The 18,582-nt window shown below is 48.0% G+C and overlaps 1 protein-coding gene across 1 annotated transcript in view; it reads right to left on the bottom strand.

The window, feature by feature from the left end:
* SHROOM3 (shroom family member 3) overlaps positions 1-18,582 on the bottom strand; it is a 114,480-nt gene that overhangs the window by 25,659 nt on the left and 70,239 nt on the right. The window contains exon 3 of the mRNA XM_067297007.1: positions 9,400-9,531. Coding sequence (XP_067153108.1) covers positions 9,400-9,531 — 132 coding nt within the window. The remainder of the gene's footprint in view (positions 1-9,399; positions 9,532-18,582) is intronic.

Below are 18,582 nucleotides of genomic sequence, written 5' to 3'. Positions count from 1 at the left end.
CACCTGCCAGTTCTGCAACAGCTTTTGGTTACACTTGCGTTACTCTAGAGCACAACTTTCAGAAACCAATTAAAACGGCTGCAAGATTCAACTTTTTGGCAAGTGGGGCAGAAATGCTTTTGTAAAGCCCGATCACGATCCATCCCAGACAAACTGGCTGAGCAATAAAAGCTGCAAATTTCTAAGCAGCTAATTCCTGACTGGAGTGAAGGCAAATAAATCATTAGATCTTTAACAGGTAAAAATTTGGTAGAGCTCAGTTGCCTTCAACGAAACCAGGAGCAGCAGCTGACACTTTGTTCCAGGAAGCTGAAGGATTTCAAAACGCAGAATTGTAATCCCTTCCAAACCAACCCCTCCCCTAATCCTTTACACCAGTTTCTCAAGGGCCGCACCTGCACCACACGTGTTGAAGCGTTCAGACAATTTTATTACCAAAAAATTCTCCGCTTTAGATAATGGAGAAAGTGATCCCTCTGTTGTAAATGCCAAGGTTAGGAAGGAGACCCTCAGTTCCTCACCGACACGTCCGGCAATCAGATAAACTGGTCATCCAGGTCAGGCTGGCACCTCGACAAACGCCGAGGCGCGAGGACGCCGGGAGAAGCCGTCGGACCCCGGTGCAATGCTGGAACCTAATAGGTTCAACAGAGGCTCTAACACTGATTACATACCAGATACTGCCAAATTCACACAGTCCGCGGGAAAACTGAAGGGAAAAGAGAAGTCTTTAATCTTGTCTGCTTGCTGTTATCTGGGCGCTCCTTGTAACTATACCAGTTCCAACATTTTCAGACAGAAACGTGACCGTCGCATTAGCAGTCTCCTCTGACACAGTCTGGCAAGGGCTTGAGGCAGTCCAGGCTGCAGGGACTACACTGACATTGCTGAGGCCCTTGACCATTAACAGCTCCGTAGCTCTCTTTTATTAGGAGGGACTACAGAGTGCGTTTTTCATGAGTAAAAGAGATTATTTTTATGCTTTGTATGCAAAACAGACATGGAACTGCAAACTTTATAAGGTATCTTGGCACTAACTCTGCAAATGAATCAGCACCTAAAGAAAAGCCATTTGAAGTCTTCTTCACAGCATAACAGAAAGGTGGAATTATCTTTTCCCCACGGTTACAAACTAACGCCATACCAGTGTGTCCAGTCTAATTTCTGTTCCTCACCAAAGCCACAGCGTGTGCGCAACCAGAACGCTTTGCAATGCAAATATACTCCAGCTCAGAGTCCTCTGAGAGCACACATATACCTCTGTGTAAAAATGTCCACCTTCAGTCAAGCAAAGCACCCCAACTTCTTTAAATTGCCATTTTCTTTTTTTTTTCTTCATGTTTGCCCAGAAAGGTTTCCCTTTTCATAACCCTCCAAGCAGAGAGGCTTTGCAAAAAAAGAAAAGGACAGTAAGATGGTCAGATAACCCCTGCGCTAGCCAGCAGACTCCTCTGCTCTAGGTTTCCGAAGGCAGCATCCAGGCTGACTCCAGCAGCAGCCATCATCACTAGCTGCATGCTTTGGCTGAGGCCGAGGAGCACAGCAACACGGCAGTATCGACCGCTGCTGCTGTTGGGCCAGATTGCTGGCACAGGTTAGAAAGCTCCCTATTTTGAGCTTCACTGCATACACAAATCACCTTAAACCAAATCCACTTTAGCTCTTTGGCCAAGCTGATCTGAGTCAGATTATCATGAGCAGAACAGCAAAAGGCAACTTAAGCACACCACTGAGCCTGGCCCATTAAATGAAAGAAGGGTCTGACTTGACTGGCCACCAAAAGGGAATTAATACTAAATGAATGACTTTCTAATTTCAAGAAGAGATATCAAACAGACCCAGTTCCTCCCCTGTCCCCACAAACACTGTGACTTTGCCACCTTAAAACCAAATAGGAAAAAAAAGGGAAGGGAAAATGGAAAAAAAGATCATTCTTTAGAATACTCAAGATATTTGTCTTCAACTTTGTTCGTGTTGTATTGACCGCCTGGACTAAGTGGAACCCCTCGCTGTGGCACTGCGCAGTGGGGTATGTGCAATGGGCAGGTTTCCTATATTGTAAATCAGGCATAAACATTTCATATTCAACAAGAAGCAAGGATTTCCCTGACTGTCTGACACAGCTAATGATGTGCCTGTGCAGGAAGTTTTAAGAAGCTTGGGAAGATACGGACTATGGTATATGGCACACTGGGAGACAACACAACCTTTAATAATGAAAACCACCAGAAATACATGGATGAGTGGAAAAAAGTTGCACGTACCCCAGGCAGGGAGTTTTCAAGCATTACGTGCAGGCTAGGTTCTCAGCTTGGGTACACTGGCAGAGCCCAGCTACCACTGCTGGGGATCCAAACAGGTAAGGACCTACAGGTAAGAGAGCTGTTCACCATCATCTTCTCATCGTCTGCACCTCGCTGCCAAGTAAATCGCAGAAGCAAGCATCAGAAGCCAGGACATGCGTCTTTGCACCCGCTTCTAGTCACCACGCCAGTCAGTGGTACCGATTTTCCTTTACCTTTTGATTGGTACAGACAAAGTGGGAGTAAAGCTGACAGAGGGTGCAGAACAACGGGAATGGAGTCCCATCACACACAGAATGGTAACATACAAAATGTGAGGACAGAGAAAATAATTCTCAACGGAGAAGTTACTTTGCTGCAAACACCAGCATTTTTGACAGCAGTCCTCTAGCCAGATCCCAGTTGTATACAGGAGGCACTTTGCCCTGTGCCTGCACATAGGGGTACACCCTACTGCTCACCTGCAAACGCAAGGGACTGCTCCACCACCCCAGAACCCCTGCCTTCAGCCAAAAGCCTAAATAAGAAAGCCCTCACTATGTTCAACTTATTTTTCCTTCAAATAACAGGTTTCTTCACCTCTTATTCTGCCTAACTTTACAGCCAGGAAAAATCATTCCACAGTCCTGTCCAAGTGCACTGCCCTGTTTTGCTAGAGATCTAAACATGATTTTAAAATACTTTTCACGTGATTTTAAAACACTTCATTAAGCTTGGCTCTGCCTCATGACAGTACTTCAGCACATGCTTAACTTCACTGGCAAACCTAAGCACCAAATCAATTTAGCAAGTGTTTTACTTCCGCCTGGGATTAAATCTGCCCTCAGTCTACGCTTTGCCGAGTCAGTGAATTAAATGAAAGGTTGAAGTTAGGCTTAGGAGAAGAAAGTTAAACTGAGCACATTCCTCAGAGCTATTGCCCCAGCGCATCCCAGGACCAGCGAGCAGCACCGTCCTGTGCAAAGTGCCTCTGAGCATGACTGGGCAGTGAAAGGACAGTCTGGAGCACAGTGAAGTACCTAGCCTATGGGCAGAGACACGCTCCAAACACGAGCTAAGGTAGATGCTGAGGAGAGGAAAGGCTAGTTCATACCACTGCTACGTTGCCTGCTCCCCCTCTCTTCTCTCCGGGGGAAGCTCCAGAGTTGAGCTCTCCCCTCAGTACGGTTGCTGGACAGAAGCAAAGCAAGCTGCTGATGCTGAAGAGAAGGATTTCACAAGGACAGCACCTCTCTTCAGAAACACAGACTGACTGAATTTTATCCTTGCAGACAATAAGGGGATGTAACTCAGCCTTTTAGAAAACTAATGAGTGCAAGCCAAGGAGAGGATGTTGTGGCCGACTGATTAGCAACTCGGACAGAGTTGTCGCTGCCCCAATAAACTGACCTTTCTATTTTTACTGTGATGTACCCAAGGAGCTTGTGGGGAGTTCAGTTTCCCTCAGTCTCACATCTGGCAAATGCATCATCCGAGACAAAAGAACAGAGACCGTTTTTGAATAATTCTTCCACCACCGATCTTGTGCTCTTTTTCCCCTGTCCCAGAAAGCTTCAAAATACTCCACAGCAAAGAGAAGGGAGAGGAAAGTAGTAAAACCTTTCTAGAAAAGCATCTCTTCCCAACAAACAGCACCAATCTGCAGCTGTGGGCAGGCGTGGTGGCCTCAGGGACATTCCCCATGAGCTGCAGGGACAGTTTTGACCAGCTGCTGGTGTTAATGCTTCCAAGGAAGACGGGAAGAAACAGAGACGAGATATAAGGACGAGAGGGTCACCCTGTGCTGTCCCCTGTGCCCCCCTTCCCAGGGGAACTGTGTTATCTGCTTAAACAGAAAGCATGAAAAGGGTCTGATTTTCCACTGCTGAGGACCTGTCTCCAAGATGGCCACATCCAAAAGGAGTGCTAGCATAACACAGATACCTTCTACAGACATCCTACGTGTTTCTGCAGTCCCTACGCCAAGCTATTAAGCGGGAGATGAACAAAAAAATAAAGCACTCAGAAGCCTATTAGGATTTCTACAGAGCCTGGCCACAATCTACTCAAAGCAATGTCGCTCTTAATTAAGGTTCAGTCATGGTTCTAAAAATAAGCATAACAGACGAGGCCAATTAGAAAGAATTCGGACCATAACGGCATCAGCTTGATGTGTCTTTCACTGATTCTGTCTTTTTCGGCTCACAGAGCCCTTCCGGTAAATTCTGGGGCAGGAGAGATCTGGAATAAGCTCTGTTCCTTCACATTTTTGACCAAAAAGAAGGAGGACTTGCTAGGAAGATATTAAGTTTGTGAAATGTTATTTCATGTCATGGACCTGGGACAATAATATTTCCTCACCCAAAAAGTGAGTTGTCATCCTCCTCCACACTCCTATACTCAGATTAAACTCTCCCTAAGTAAAAAAACGCTGCAAAGAAAACCCACTTCAGAAAGCTTAGGTCAGATGTGTGAACACAGCTTTTAGCAGTTTCAGTTTTGAACCAAAAAAGCCCAGTAAAATACCCTGACCGAGTTCAGCGCTCTACCCCAGATCAGCCTGGTCTCATTTCTCTTTCAGGCCCCCTTCCCAGTGGCATTGGCTTTTGGTTTCCAGCTGATGTGTTCAGTCTCTATTTGTTTACTTCCTTTGACAACCATCATTTGGGATGTCTGGATTGCATCAGACCAGGCATTGAATGCCACGTCAGAGCTGCAGCAGAACAGAGAGACAGGTACAGAGCTCCCCAAAGTCTCTCTGGGGCAAGGAAGCAAATAATCAGAGGCTTCTGCTCAGATTTCATGATGTTACCATCACCAGTCCTGGAGGAAAAAGTCTTGATAAACTCCCCACTGGGCCACAGTGAAGAAAAGCCCTGGATGAAAGCAGAGATGACAGCCACATACATAGAGGTACATTTATTTGTTTTCTACCGTTCCTCTCAGCTACACGTGCAGGAAGCAGCCTGTCCCTCTTCCTCCTCTTCTCCTCTGGCCCCAAAAGAAGGCAAAGAAAAATCATGCAGAGATTATTTGGTGGTTAAACTAAGGCACCTGTTTGGACACTGGGATGACCAAGGGCCCAGCTGCATTTGTCCTGCTGACTCTGGTGAGGGATGGGGGGTGGGTGGCTGTGGGTACATTAAAGCTTCAAGCCCCGCAGCAAAATTTGCCAGAGTTTGCAGGAGAGTGAAGATGGCTTTTCTTTGCAAGAAGCGCTGTCCTCCAGCTGCGGAAGGAAGTGCTGGGAACACTCAGAGGTGATGGCAGCTGTGAGCAAGTCGCTCCTTGGTTGAACTCATGAACAGTCAAACATTGTAATTAATGATTATTGGTCTTGCACATCACACCTCTGTGTTATCACATTTCTTTGGTAACCTTTAGGCTGTCTTATCCAAGCAAGGGGCATTTATCCCATTTTCCAGTAAAGGAAACAAAGGGCTGGAGAGGTGAAGTGACTTGCATAAAATCACCCAACAGGCCTACCGCAGAGCGCAGTGCTAGGAACTGCGCCATGCGCTGCTACTCAGTTTTCCATTTGCCTGAGCCTAGGCCTGACAGGCAATATTTAGATTGAGGACTTGGCTCTGCACAGTAAAAGAGTCCCCCGGACATTCCCTGATACTAACCAGACATCAGGCTTGAACAGACACAGCAGAACTTTGGTTGTTAGTGTGAGAGGTGATGTATACAACCTTCATTCTTGCTGATTACTAGATTCAAGGACTTCATTCTACTGGGATCTTCTGGCAGGTTTCTTTTTTAATGAAAGCTATACTAAGTAACAGAGTAAGTGTGATGTAAATTGTGATATAAAGGGTATTTCAGATATCCATTTTGAAAAAGTACTTGCTGTCAGGACAGTCTAGCTGCACCTTCCACACCGGACTGTGGCTTTGACAGCTGGGAGTGCAGGCAGACTCCTGGCTGGTCCTAAGAGCACACGGAGGCTAGAATGAGAAGCTGGGGAGCACTGGATTAAAGACCCTCTGCAACATTCCTCTTCTTGCTACAGTTTTACTCTGCTTCCTTTATTGGAAAAAGAAGAAAGAATAGATATGGAAAAGAGACAGCTGACTGTATCTTACAGATTGCTTCAGCTTTTATCTTTGAAAGGGACCCAGCTATTTCCTGTCTTTTCCAGACATTCCCATCATCTCTCAGACCATGGGCAGAAAAGTCCACCGGCCAGACCCTCAGGTGGCTTAACCTGCCCGTGGATTCGTAGAAGTCGCAGAGTTGCATTGATTTATCCCATTGACGAAGTGGCCCAATGGACTTAATTCAAATAATTTTTTCTCATTCTTCGTCAGTCAGTAAATTAGTTAAAAAGATAGAAAAACAAGCATAGCTTGGATTCTTTCGCACCCCGACATCAAACACACAGCAACTTGCAACAGGAGAGACTTCGAAACAATGGAAGGAATGTGTTTTCCCAGCCTTGCTCAGTGCTTAGAAGGAACTTGGTGGCTGGCAGCAGCAACACTACCCTGTAAGCCTGATTATCCAAATGCAACATGGACAATGAGTCGCGGCAGGTAACCAAGGGGATTTTCAGGGCAAGTGTTTCAGACGGTAGCTGGGTTCTCCTCTGAATCACAGGGACACAAATCAAAGGCAACTCTAATAAACTCAGCACAAAAACATTCATATAGAAATGATAAACAGACGAGAAGAATGAGGTCCATTGGGTGCATCTGTTGTATGTGTATACACACATATGTTCGTATGGGGGGGGGTCTGTTCTGAATCAGCCTGCTTCCTAAAGTACCTCAAGAAAGAAAAGGTAAATGGTACCAAGAGGAATTCGAATCTGCAAATAGTCAGGCAAACTTCTAATTTACTTCCCGTGTTCCCAACAGGGAGCAGGGGTGATAGGTGGCAGTTCTTGTGCATCTCACCGGGACTTACACCGGTGGAGAAAGTGAAACAGCAAACCTGAAATCTGCAGTGATCTAGCACAATTCCAACCACAGACCCTCTAACAAACCTGTCTTCTCCCTCACAGAAGCTTTTAATCATTTCAGTAGTAATCATTTTGGTAAAGGACACCCCTGCATCTGGATTTCTAGACCCAATTCTTCTCTGCTTCTCATCTCAGACCGCCCTTTCCAGCCAGGCAGAGCTGTAACAACGCGCGGCTGCACTGGCTGGCAACACCGCCCTTGCCTTGTTTATTTTGCCCAGGCGAGGAAATGAGGCAAGCTTCAGGGAGTAACTGCTGACTGCACGCTCGGGGGCTAAGCCCAACTCTGGTGTAGTGCCGCTCCTTGCCACAGATGCTCAGTTGCAACATCTGAGACACCAATCCCAAGGTCTGGCTTTCCCCTTTGACTGAGGATGTTCGTTAACCACCCTGAATTTCAGAGACTGATCAGGACAACTGACAACTCATCACCTTCGTCACCTTGGGCGCGTTTACAGAAAGTAAACAAGCACGGGAATTGCACCCAGTAGTACAGCCAAAGCAAAGGCTGCTGTGTCTGAAATAACCTCCCACACTCGAATTCTTATACATTAAGGCGACTTCCTGTTTGTAACCAAAGCTTCAACCCAAGTTAAACCACTGAGATAGGCAGACACAGCCTCCAACACTGCCGGACAAGTGAAGCAAAACATTGGCTCTGCATCCAAAGACAAATTAATCCAAATGAAATGCTGAACTTCAGAGCTTCTGCACAGATCTGTTGTTAGATCTGCAGGACGCAGGGCTTACAGCAGGCATATCCTGAATAAATTATTGCTATAAAAAGGTGGCGGATTCAGGGGAGCCTCCTTCTCAAATTCACTGTGCATCACATCCTCCGGGAACTGCACAGTCCCACACCCCAGTCACAGATAAATCTCTCCCTGATAAAGCTAGCTTGATGGGAGAATTCAGCGATACAATCTGCTCCATCTTGGGAGAAGATCATTTATAATGCAAATCCTCAGCTGGAGGAAAGCAATACAAACTCAGCTAGGTTATACAAATGAACATGTGCTGAAGAGCTGAGCCTTTTCCCTCTCCTTTTGCAGCCATCCCTGCTGCTGAGGGACAGCACCTGTAACTGCCTGCAGTGGCTAAAAGCTAGAGCAACTCCACCAAGGGCAGTGGGTTTACTTCAGAAGTTCACCCTTGCTGATTAGATCAGAACAGGACTTCACGTGTCCCGCACGCCCTTTTCTCAGCTGCTTGGCGATAGAGGTTGGGCCAGATTTCCTCTGGCTATCGGAAATCAAGGTAGCTTCTTGACTTCATGTAAGTCAAGGTCTGGCCTGAATGCAATTACGTCCATAAAAGTCACCGCTTAAGACTCCTTGGTGCAACTCCCAGAAGACTGAGACAGAAAAACCTACACAGTCATCCAGATTACCATCTGACTGATGTGAGATGCTCTTCTGATGCCAGCAAAAGCTTTGCCTGAGTAAACGCTGTAGGATTTGGCCCTGAACTGCACACATAGGAGAAGGAAATCAGGCTCTGCCACAACCCTGGTCAACCCAGTGCAACTCGGGAGCCAACTTCTGAAAGCATTTAAGCATTTAAAAACGCAGGCAGGCACTCAGCAGGATTGTCACGACTGCCAAACTCCCACTGGAACTCAGAATCAAAAGAAGCCATGCAGTTTTGGAGAGCCAAGCAGCTAAACTGGGGAAGCCACTCCAGGCTTACATGACTGCTGTGGAGATATTTTGGTCCCACATCACTGATGACAACCTTTACCACAGCTGACATAGTTTTTGAGGAGAAAGGACACCTCTTCCAGGACCCCTTCTCAGTGAGTCACCCTCACCTGCAGCCAGAGCAACAACTTGTTTACACACAGCCCTATGTAAACGCGATGACATCCAGCAAAGTTGAAGCTTGATTTCAGGCCCAAGAGGTCAGTTCCTTTCATTTCCCTGGCACCATGCCAGAGGCAAGCAAACCATGAGAAGGGGGAGTGTGAGGCTGTGAAATTGTCCCAAACCACTTCCACCTCCTGATGCCACAGGTGCTAGGGATTCACAGCGCTCCAGAACTGATAATGCTGCTGCCCTCGCAAGAGGGAAGTGGCATTTGCCAGCTGCTCTCCAAGAACAGCAGCCACAGGACACACAGTGCTGACGGAGACACAAATACACAAGTTCTCACCTGGTCTTCAGCCGAAACTTAACTCCTCCCAACCATGGGGCTTTGCTGGGCTGAAAGTCAGAGGTCACGCAGTCTGGGCTGAGCGGGTTGGAAGACAGAAGGTCAGTGCATCCCTTTGCTGCGTATGTGTCCCTGTCAAAAGAAACAAAAGCCATGTCAACATCAACACACAAAACAGTCCTGTATGTTTAATGTTTTTAGTCCATGTTTAAAAAGCATTTTAAGAAATAATAAGGCAATATACAGACCCAGGAGACAAGGCAGGGGCATCAGTCTTGTATTTAAAATGAGTAAAGAAAATGTCACGGAAAGCCACTTGCGTCTCTCTTCTCTATCACTGCCCAAGCAGGCTAAAAGAGTGAGATTTTGCTCTCCTTTATACCTGGGCAGTGCTCAGCCCTTCAGAGTGCCCCTCATAACCATTTTAGAGGAGCCGCACAATACCACAGCCCTGATTTTCAGCATGCAGGAAAGAGATCAGCTGCAGCATCCGTGACATAAAATTCATTACCCAAATCTGTATTCTGGGACTCAAAATCCCTCAGAGTTGAGTTCAGGGGCTGCACTGCAGGATGTGCCCTATCCCCACATAATCATCTTATGAGAGCTTAGAGAATACTCTGAACGGACGAGGGAAAAGCTGAGAGAAAGGCAAGGCTGTCTGCATCTCCAGATGCGAAACTGAGGCCTCAGAAGGGAAAGTGACTGATCCCAGTCAACTCGGGAGGCTGTGTTACAGCCGAGGGCTGACGTGCTCCCTTATTTCTGAGGCAAGGCTCTTGAACATAACGGGATCAGGAAACCTGTTCCCCGCGGGAGCCCTAAACCCAAAGAAACACGGTTCCCACCGCGTCAAGGCTGCAAGACAAAAGGAACGACTCATGCCACCGTGAAGCGAGTGACCTTACGCTGCCAGGCAACGCCTGTTCACACAGTGATAGCAAGAACAAGAAGTCTATTCCCCCCTTCACCGGTACTTCACAAAGTTAGCAAACAAGTATTTACCCTGCTTTATCACAGGCGTGAGGAAGTCACCCAGATGTCGTGTAACTATGGCTTCAGCTCCTTCCTTCCCGCAGGCACAGGAGAGCCTCAGACTATCCACTATTCTCCTTTGCTACCATTTTTAGCATCGAAACAGGGGACAGATTCGAAATCTCTGCTAGTTAAAGGAGCCCCCAGGCTGCACAAAAGCGGGTACGAAAGGACCCCTCCAGGCCTCTCAGCCCACAGCGGGCTGTGGTGCGAGGTGCGCTGCAATTGCCTCTTGTTGTGTGCTTAGCGGGCTGCAGGCTGAGCGCGCATGCCAGCGTCGGGGGCTTTGGATAGCTGAGATGGCTTGGATGCCATTCCGGTGAGAGGCTGGCTGTCTTTGTGTCCGGCTCAGTCCTCCCCCACGCTCCCTCCCCAAGAACCCACGTGCCAGGCAGGAATGTTAAGCCTCACGTTGTGGATGAGATATACCAGGGAAGCACAGCAGCACTTTCACCTAGATTAGGGAAATGGACTGGTCCGGAACAGCCTTTTCGCTCGCCCTGCTTATCTTCATCCAAATTTGACCCCAAATCCCCCCTTAGACGCCTTTTCTTTCCATACACCAAATCCCATTCTGCTTTGTCTCTGCCGCCCCCTCTCCTCTCTGGGCAAACCTTGCTAGGTGCCACCTGGAGGGATTCTGACCCGGGTTCCCTGGATCTGTTGAACTGAAAGGAATGAGTCAGGGATTTGGACAGCAAGCCATCCCACGCTCACTACCTGCAGCTACAAAAATCACATGAAGCCGCTCACCAAACTAAAAAGATCCCCCTCCCTGCCCCAGCACCAGTCTCACTGTATAAGAAGCAGAACCTCCCTTCAGCCGCTCCTGTCAAGTGCCAACACCAGAAATGGCTCCAGTTCTCTTCTCTTACAAAGTTCATCATGAAAAATTTCTAATTTTTAGAGAAGCAGATTTCATTGCAAGACAGAGAAGAGATGGGAGAGCTGCTGCAGATAAAAGGAGACTTAGAAAGATTACACACACACAGTTGGCATATCCAAACATGTATACAGTTGTTTAAGTAAATTATGTTACTGCTGTAGTGTTCAGAGGACAAAGCTCCACAGTGTAAGGCATCGCGCCAAAACACAGCCAAGATGGTCCCAGCCCCAGAGAACTGTGCTCCTGCCCCTACAGCGCAGCTCGTGAGAGACTGCCGTGACAAGAGGCCCCCGGAAGCCCCCGGGAGCACTGAAGCACAGCTCCAATCAGCGGTGAGGCTGCTGCGGATCACGCTGAAGCCTAACGAGGGGTCCCACCGACAGTGTCGCGGCAGGATCCCGTTGCAGGGAAACAATTTCCGCAGAGGCACTTCTCTTACCTCCAGGGCAAATCCTGACCTCCCTGCTCAGGCTCCGCTTCCCCTGCAGGGAACTAAGATCCTGTTTAAGAGCAGGTAACTGGTGCAGTAGAAGGGTATTTTTTTCACGTTCATAGGAGATGGCTCGGGATCAGCACCGAGCTTTCCTAACACATCGACAGCAGTGCTCAGTCCTAACCTCCCTGTTCTTTCCCTAAGTGGCAGGCTTGGGCTCTCCCAGTCTACAGAATAGGTGCACTCCCACAGCGGAGGAAAGCTGCTCTCGTCTTCCCTCCAGTCAGCTGGCTCAAAAGTAACACGTACAATATTTAGGACTGGGAAATTACCCCTGTGCCAAATGCATCAAAAAGAACAATCAGCAGCCTGAGAAACTGATGCAAAGGAGTAAGCGCACATGGCTCCCTCATCACCGCAACCTAGTGATCTTGCAGCACTTAGGGTCTTTTTTTTGTTAAACAGCTTTTCAAACATCTTAAGAAAGCAAAAGGCAACACAGGCAAAATTCTGCCGTGAGCAGAGCTTTCTGAACATGTCATTTCCAAGCATTCCCGTACGGATCCACACTGATCCAAACTTCCCAGTCAGCGGCTGAAAGCAGCAGGAGGGTAAGCAGCTTGGGTGTTCCTCCTCCCACGGGGAAAAACCCTGCCTGCCAGCGTGCATAGCTTTGGGGTTTACCCCCAGAAACAAAGAAACGCTAATTAGTGCCTGCAGGGGCTCTAGGGCTGTTGTTTTGGGGTAAAAAGGAAACGCGAAGGAGTTTTTCTGAAGCTCTTCAAAAACTACAATGGCTGAGCTCCATGTGGAACGAAGGGGCTCAATAAAACCTCGAAAACTCGTAAGACGGTCTCTAATACCACCACTAACCGAGCCTGGCAGGGAACGCGCGAGACAAGGATGCTTCCGCCAGTAAAGCATGCACACCTCAGGGAGGGAACCCAGCAGGCGTTGGGCAGTGGCCACTGGCGGGCACTTTGCCTGAAGGAGACACGCCACCCAGGTGTGCCCCCAGGAGAGCTCTGCTGCCTGGACGAGGGGCCGGGACAACACCTCGGGCCCCCACCGCACAGCAGCCACAGAGCTGGAGAGGTCCCCCAACAACAGGGCCCAACAAGTCCAGCCTCTTCCCTCCACTCACGACTTGCCGCCTCACGCTCAGTCGAGTGACCTGACTGTTTATCCTGGAGGATTTTCTAAGCCATTTCTAAATTATTTTCAAAGACAGATCAGTCCAATAGTCAGGAGTGTAACAGCCTCTAAAAAGATATAATTTCTTCAGCTTTGAAAAGGAAACAGCCGCTCAGTGCGGAGCAGATGTCAGAGCCTACCTTATGTCTTGACTGTCACTACTCACACTTTTCCTTGAGCGCAATCTTCCTCCCCAACCCGGAGCTCTCCACAGCTCGGCACGGCATGCGCCGTTCTCTGCAGCTCCACTCAGCCCCCCTGGGCTCGACCTTAAGGTCAGGGCCGCGTTTTATTTAGGGATGTTGTGGGGTGCCTCACAGTTGCATAGCTAAAAAGTATCCCTGGCAAGGAGTGGCCTGCAGTTGTTCTTTTTGTTATCATATTATTTCTGAAGTTCACAAACGGGAGACAGGAAACCTAGTGCAGTCTATTTAAAACTCTTTAGCCTCCCACCTGAAGCTGGCAGCTGCCTCTGAAATCCTTCCTTTTCTGCAAAGTTCTTGTTTAATTATGAAATGTTATTTATACTTCTTGCTGCTTCCACGGTGCCTCTGGTATTTAACGCCACACATGTTAACGGCTAGCCGTACAAAGGCACTCTGCTCAGCTTTTCCCACATCTGAAAATATGGCCTGTTTTTGTCTTGATGCTTGCTTGACCAACAGCGAAAGAATCCAGCACCACAGATTAAAGCCGTATTTTTAAGAGGAACCTACAGTCAGCTAAAGTCCAATACTAAGGGCCAGAGGAAGTAGCCTGGTCTTCAAAAGCTTCCACCGTTTCGCAGCTTCAGTCGCTTGTGCATCACGCACACAGCTCCGGCTTTAGGAGGAAGAAGCAGCATCTCTCAACGCACACTGCGGTGTCTCCTCTGCAATTCTTGTGCTGCCTCCTGCTTTTCTAAACAACACATCTGCCAAGGGTTTCCCTATCTTTCACTACCCTCCTCAAAGCTCTCCAAGGAAGCACGCGTGGCCTTACTTTATATGACTCCTTAATCAACTCCCTCTAAGCCTTGTTCGTCTGCTGCTGTCACCTGAAGCCCCGTGTCCTTCCCCGGCCACCACTATCCCTACAAAACTCAGCTAACATTTTAGGGAGATCCTTTTGCTTCGGACCATAAATTACCCTGCCCCCCTCTGGCAGCCTTATCTGCCTCCTGTGCTGACCTCCCGTTACCTGCATACTTGAAACATTTCTACCCATTTATCTTAACCTTTTGGGCACTCTGCTCTTCTTTCTCACCTTTTTCTGTTTCCCTTATCGTTATTTATACTCTCCACATTCCATCCTGCTGTTTCTTATGTTTCTGATGTTTTACGTTTCTGCTTTGCACTGCTGTCTTAACGCGCTTAGCACCTCTCCAAGCCTCTTTGCCAGACGTCATACACCGGTCGGGCTATAACGCTTGCCCTCCTGCAAACGAGGGCATTTGCCATCTGCGCACTCCTTGGCACTGCAGCCGTAAAGACCATTTTCCTAATTCAAGGCCTAGCCCATAGGTGTGGGACATGCGTCTGCCCATCACATCCCCCACCAGGAATGTCTGAAGCTGTTGACCAAAACAGGCAGGCTTCATAGAAGAATTAAACTCCACGTTTCATAAAAATAGTTACTGCAGTAAGGGAGGCAACATAAATCATTGCTCTCACTGAGGAAAAGGTGCAGTGCGAGCTCAGCCATCTGACTAAACCCCCAAAGAGGAGAAAGATTTTGCATAGGAGAGCCCCAGAAAAGCAGACTTCTGAGCTACTTCTGCTCAGAGCATTTGCTTTCTAGCGAACTTTCCTTACATTTCTTCTATCTGGATTAACGTCCTGCACTCTGCTTTACTACTTACCTATCTGCAGTTCCCGGTATGAGTCTAGGATAGGGCTGAGATCACCTATTAACAGCACCTGGAACTATGTTAAATTGCTAAAGGTTTTTTTAATCTCTTCGTAATGGGTATTTTTCTAATGGTCCCACCTCCTGGAGTCACGATTACTTACTTTACAATAATGCCAGGTTTCCTGCCACTGTAAAAGAAGACCTAAGTCCTACAGGATCAAAACCGCAAATATTAAGAGGTTTAGTAGTTTTTAATGTCTCATTATTGCTAAGCCAAAGGTTATTCCTAGATGAGAGGATGGAGCTTAAGTTCTGTTTTTTAAATCATTTGGGATTGACCGGAGTGTTTATAACCAGTATCAGAATTAAAACCTTTTCTAGAGCATCTCAAATTGGAGCATCTCAAATTGGGATTAAAGACAGGAACTCCCCTTCCAAGTTCTACAGCACCCTTTAGGCATTTCCTAGTGTTTTTCCCTTTGTCTTAAACCAGAATCTAAGAGGCAACCCTCCTCCACCATCGAAACAGCAAACAGCACAGCACAAGCACAAAAATAAGGAGAAGCAGCAACAAAGCAGACCTCAGCTCTGACAACCCTGCAAGAAGGGAAACAAAAGGGTTAAGGCTCATGTTTTATCCTTATGGCACTGGAGTCCGCATTATGTAATGCCACAGGTCGCCTCGAGATCCCTGCGCAATCAGCCTAAGCTCGGCCGAGTGAGATAAGGACAGTTCGGCAACTTCACCTCTGGCTATCCTCATCCTGCAGCCTGCAGGCAAGCGCTCATCAGCTGACGAGTTGCAATTAGGTCTCCTTGTGAATGGAAACGCTGCCTCCGGGACAACCCCTGTCTCTTGGCAAAGAGGAAGCCTTTCCGCCTCCTCTTTGCTGCTAAAAGGGGGGCTCCCCTGGGTGGTGCTGCAGGAGGGTTGAGAGACCGCGCTAATGCCGGGCACTGACCTTTCGCTCTGCAGTGGGCATGCTGCTTTGCAGGTCCTGATGCTCTGCCTGAGGGGAAAAGACCAGACAGCTTACGTATTTCTGATTTTGTTACCTCCTGTGGCTGGTCCAGAAATAGCCCATAATCCACCTATCTGTCACGCTTAGAGAATCTCCTTTAGCTGAAGTGGAAGCGCCCAGCGGGGCAGAGCACAAGGGCCCCAGTCCTCTCCTGGAGAGGGCACACGTAGGGCTTAGCCAGCAGCAGCAAGGGCTGCGCCGGTCCAGCAGCCTGTGCCCAGGGGACCTCGGAGTCAGACGCAGAGCTAGAGCCAGTGAGGGATACGCAGACAGAACGCTCTTGCATCAGAAAAACTCTCGTATGCTGAACTGAAACTTTTCCTCTGAGTCCGTGCAGTTTGCGCTATAGCTGGGAAATGACTTTCCAGGCCCTGAGGGAAATCTCTAATCTGACACTTAGGACACTCACCTACAGTGTGGAAGACCCAGGTTCAAGTCCATGGTCTATTCAGGCAGGTAAGGAGTTCAAGGCTGTTGCATGGACACCTCAAAATGCAACAGGTTCCGCGTATTAAAACCCTTCAACCTAATGCAGAGCAGGACAGGTTTTCAGATCTCAGTAAGGCTTACAGAGCACAGAAATCTTGGGACCGAATTAGGGATTTTTCCCAGAGTTCTGCAACAATACCTAAGTCTTAAGTAGAAACAGTAACTTCCACATCTTGGATTTAGATGGGGACAGTGGAGTTCAGGAAAAAACAAACAACCCCAATCCATTCAGAGGGCTGCTGGCACTCTGTTCAGAGAGGAGAGAGACAGATGAAAGCAAATTCCAGGAATCAGGAATATTTACTACACATTTTTGTATCCATCACAGGCACATCTGTGCCCACATCTGTTAAAAGAGGATTATTAGAGCTGATCTTCATGCCATAAGCCAAACACCAAAAGGGAAAAAAATTTTCCAGGAACAGTGCAGACCAGAGACGGAACATGTGCTTTTCTAAACGCACAGACCACTGCTGAAGACAACCTAAAGGGCAAAGAGATCACTGAGCTCTCTTGGGATGGGAATTTTTAGATTAACACATCTCCAGTTCAAGCATACACCACATTCAATCTACTGGCTCCTAACTGGTCATGCTGAGCACACGGTATTTCAGGGCAAGGAAAAACAGAGGCAGACAGGTCACCTGAGATGAATTCAGACTTGTAGTTTTCCTTCTAGGAAGGGCTCTTAAGTAACTCTGAACTACTCTTTTGTGAACAGTAACCCTACAAATCAACAGCAGAGGATAAGCGCTGACCTTCAGGTCCACAAGGGAAAAATCTGGAGAATGGAGCCTGGATTTTGACTACGCAATACCATCTAGTCCTACTTGTCCAGTGTTTTTTTTGGCTTTCTCTTTTCTCTAAGATTGGATGGGTTTTATTTGACCTGACCTCAATCCCACAGTCAGGCCACACTGTGTTTGCACAGGCCCACACAAACACACACAAAAAAGCCGCTTCTCCACTGTACCTGTTTGCAAGCACAGCACTGAATGGAGTATTCGCATTCATTTGGGTTCCTCACTTAATTTGGTATTGGCCAAGGAATCTTTGAGAAAATGAACTCCCTCTTTGTCTGTGAGAGAGACCTAATCCTCGTTTTGCCCTGGAGGATTACGGGGTACTTAGAAAGGCACTCACATGCACATTTTTGGTCCATGCCAGTTGCATTTGGGTCCACAATATGCAGCGTTCATTTTGGTCTCTGGGTTAGATAATAGGCATTCCACTGCACCCAGACCTCGACCCCGGCGATTGCCACCCTTTTAGAGGCACCCTAAATCGCCGCTTTCTCTTCCCCTGCTTTGCATTAGTAGTTCTGCTTCAGACAGCGCGTGTGAATTGAGCGTGCAGCCCGGCAGCTGGGCACGCCGCCCTGAAAGCTCAAGTCTTTTCTTGTGCTGCAGGGCTGGCTGTCGGAGCACACGGTTCCCTACATGGCTCTGCCAAAAAGACCTGAACCCTAGCTGGAAGGAATAACCTGGAGGGCTGAGAAATTTGTTTTTATCCCTAGTCAATTCCTGGCTTTTTATAATACAGGTTTACAGTTATACTCAATTATAGCGTACTATTTGTGTCACAGTACCACCCAGAGAGCCTGCTCAGGCACGGGAGCCTGCCATGCCTGGGGCTGTACACACCACCATGCAACAAAATCACATGCCTTCCTCCCCAAGAGCTTGCAGTTAAAATAACCCTGACAGTTCAATATTAAGATTCATGTTTCTGCATTCTGATCTGCTCACGTTTAAATTCTAAAATCTCCCAGTCTCCATCTGAACCAAACTTCACAATAATGCCACCACCGCAGGTAGGTTACAGGGGCCATTCACTAGCGACCTGCACTGGATTCACACTGTTGATCTAGAGGAAAATCCCTCCTGGACACCAGATCCTGCAAATATTCGAACACGTTTGTCCTCCACTGTAAGCCCACTAACAGGTGCACTAATGCCAGGGGAACGACCTGACAGTTGAAGATAAACTGGGGCCTGAGAGCACGCCTGCACGACACCGCAGTGGCAGAGGGTGCCCCAGTACGGCCCCATATTGCTATCTGGCACTAGCAAACGCCCAGCACCAACTCTGCGCAGAGCCAGGCTTCCACTGCTGTGGCTTGCTGCGCTCACGCTGGGTTCATCGCTGGCCATGACTTTGCTCTACCAGTCCGGATACAGAGCCCTCTGCCCTTACAGTTTACTGGTGTTCCCACGCCGCTGAAGTGCACTTTATGCGGCTCTGACCCCAATCTTTCTAGGATCACGGCTTAATTCTGCAACGTAGCAATTTGG

This window comes from Apteryx mantelli, chromosome 5 (assembly GCF_036417845.1).
Source record: "Apteryx mantelli isolate bAptMan1 chromosome 5, bAptMan1.hap1, whole genome shotgun sequence".
Classification (NCBI taxonomy): Eukaryota; Metazoa; Chordata; class Aves; order Apterygiformes; family Apterygidae; genus Apteryx; species Apteryx mantelli.
Note: the sequence above shows the minus strand (reverse complement) of the source record. Positions and strands in the feature narration are given on the sequence as shown.